At 52.6% G+C, this 2,500-nt stretch overlaps 1 protein-coding gene across 7 annotated transcripts in view; it reads right to left on the reverse strand.

Moving 5' to 3' along the window:
• Window positions 1-2,500, reverse strand: part of step (cytohesin steppke) — a 455,937-nt gene that overhangs the window by 130,787 nt on the left and 322,650 nt on the right. For 4 of the 7 annotated variants that reach the window (XM_069333863.1, XM_069333860.1, XM_069333856.1 and 1 more), the window contains exon 3: window positions 2,439-2,486. The exons of the other annotated variants lie outside the window; for them this stretch is intronic. In XM_069333863.1, coding sequence (XP_069189964.1) covers window positions 2,439-2,486 — 48 coding nt within the window. The remainder of the gene's footprint in view (window positions 1-2,438; window positions 2,487-2,500) is intronic. 7 annotated transcript variants of the gene reach the window in all.

Consider the following 2,500-nt stretch of genomic DNA (forward strand, 5'->3'; position numbering starts at 1 on the left):
TCTGGACCACTGTCAGATTCAACATTACAGCAGCACCAACGGGTGTGTGCCACTGCGCTGTCACCTGACGGCCCACACACATGACCCAGCAGGCAGGGCCCAAGAGCCAGAGCTCACGTCCCTGTAAGCACTAACAGGTAAGACCTGCCCCACCTTACAAAACACGTCTTAAAATCAATGAAGGAAAAGACCGAGGAACACAAATTACCACAACAATGCGTCAATAAAAGGCGCGCACAAGTGCTTTGTGCTTATCTGAAGCATAACGAACTTTAACGGTAAAAATTTAAATGAAACTTGACGGGTCATTGATGTAGCGGAGATCTCTCTAGGCTCCCCCCCTTGCTCGCGGAGACCCCCTCCCCCGCAGAGCCCACGAGCAAGAGAGAGCACAAGAGAGCAAGCGAGAGAGAGCGAGAACAAGATTGAGCGAGAGCAGGAGAGAGCGAGAGAGGTGAGGGATATGGCAGGAAGTGAACCAACAGGAACAGAACAAAACTGTGCAGAGGACCACGAAAGCTGACGTTGCAAGAGAAAGGAGAAAGCAAGCCGCTACAAACCCCCCCCCCCCCCACCTCCCAGTAGTCCTGCAGAGAGAACAGCAGACCAGAGAGCAGACCAGACGGCCGGATAACATACAGGTCACACTGCCGCGCGATGAGAGCCTGCAGAGAGGCTCAAGAGGGCCACAAGCGCCGGAAGGAGGCAGGACAAGCAAGCTTGCAACATGCAAGGGTCTATCTTTGCCCAAGAGCGGGGTAATCAATGCCCCAGTGAGTCACGCCCGCTCCACGAATAACCGGCCCAAGGTCACACTCAATCAATACGGCTGCGTCAGCGTCGCGACGCACGTGCTGTTGCGCGTCGCTGGCGATACTGGCAGCGGGGCAGGTGGGCGGCCGCCTTGACCACCTGCAGATGCGTACGATACCGCCTTGACCACCTGCAGATGCGTACGATACCGCCTTGACCACCTGCAGATGCGTACGATACCGCCTTGACCACCTGCAGATGCGTACGATACCGCCTGGACCACCTGCAGATGCGTACGATACCGCCTGGACCACCTGCAGATGCGTACGATACCGCCTGGACCACCTGCAGATGCGTACGATACCACCTGGACCACCTGCAGATGCGTACGATACCACCTGGACCACCTGCAGATGCGTACGATACCGCCTGGACCACCTGCAGATGCGTACGATACCACCTGGACCACCTGCCGGCACGTATGATGCCCCAGGGGATGTGAGGGTCGGTAGAGGATTGGGGAAGGGGGTCGAGCACCGATGCTTGCGGTAAAGGGGAAGTGACAGAAGCCGCTGGCGTTGTTCGGACTTACTGGTGCCACTATGGTGCCATTATGGTGCCACTATGGTGCCATTATGGTGCCACTATGGTGCCATTATGGTGCCACTATGGTGCCACTATGATAAAGCACCGATAAAGCAGGGATATGCTTTATCAACACTGATAAAACGTAACCAACTAATTTATCTCCGGCTGATGCGTAGAAAACGTCAATATGATTGTACTACGTCCCTAAACTGTCGTAGTACCGTGCCCGAATCTAACCAGCCCCAGAGAACCCAACAACAGAAAACGGGGCGTGACGTCTATTTCGCGAGCCGGCGTCATTTTCAGTACCCAAGATTTTGGCCTTGGGCTATACGTCAAAATGCGACGTGCTATAAGGAGGACGTGTTCTTGGAGATCAGAACCACACACACACACACTGAGTGTCCGTACCCCCTCCCCCTCCCCTACCTCCCCCTCCCTTCACAGCCTAGGAAGAACCATTCCATAGTGACCTTTCCCAGCAAGTGAAGAAGGTCCCCAGCAACAGCAGGGGGACATGTTTGTTTTCACTACACCGCTATATAACACCACACCCTTGCACTACAGTACACCATAGTGTCACACCTTATACTGCCATACACCACACCCTGAGCCACACCCAATACACCACCCAAACATATCGCTCCAGACCAGGGGCCAGATTCACGAAGCAGTTACGCAATCACTTACGAATGTGTACATCTTTCCTCAGCCTTTGGCGGCTTTGTTTACATTTATTAAACAGTTTACAAGCATGAAAACTTGCCAATCAACTGTTGTTATTGTTATAAACAGCCTCCTGGTGCTTCGGAGCTCATTAACTGTTTAATAATTGTAAACAAAGCCGCCAAAGATTGGGAAAAGATGTACACGTTCGTAAGTGCTTGCGTAACTGCTTCATGAATCTGGTCCCAGGAAAGGACAGAAAATGTTGCCAACGCTGGCTAGAAACACACAGGAATATGCACAGGTGCGCGGGGACAGGAAGAGAGACGTTGAGAAGGATAGAAATAGCCCAAGTTACTCTATCCCTTTAAGATGTATTTTAATGTCTCAAACGTCCTTGAACTTGAGACGTTGAGGGTTGAGTGACTTACCTGGACGTGGTTCGAGGCCACCTGCGTCCTCCCTTCACGCGCACTCACCTGAAACAAAACAA

The sequence above is a fragment of the Procambarus clarkii genome, chromosome 4 (genome assembly GCF_040958095.1).
Source record: "Procambarus clarkii isolate CNS0578487 chromosome 4, FALCON_Pclarkii_2.0, whole genome shotgun sequence".
Taxonomy (NCBI): Eukaryota; Metazoa; Arthropoda; class Malacostraca; order Decapoda; family Cambaridae; genus Procambarus; species Procambarus clarkii.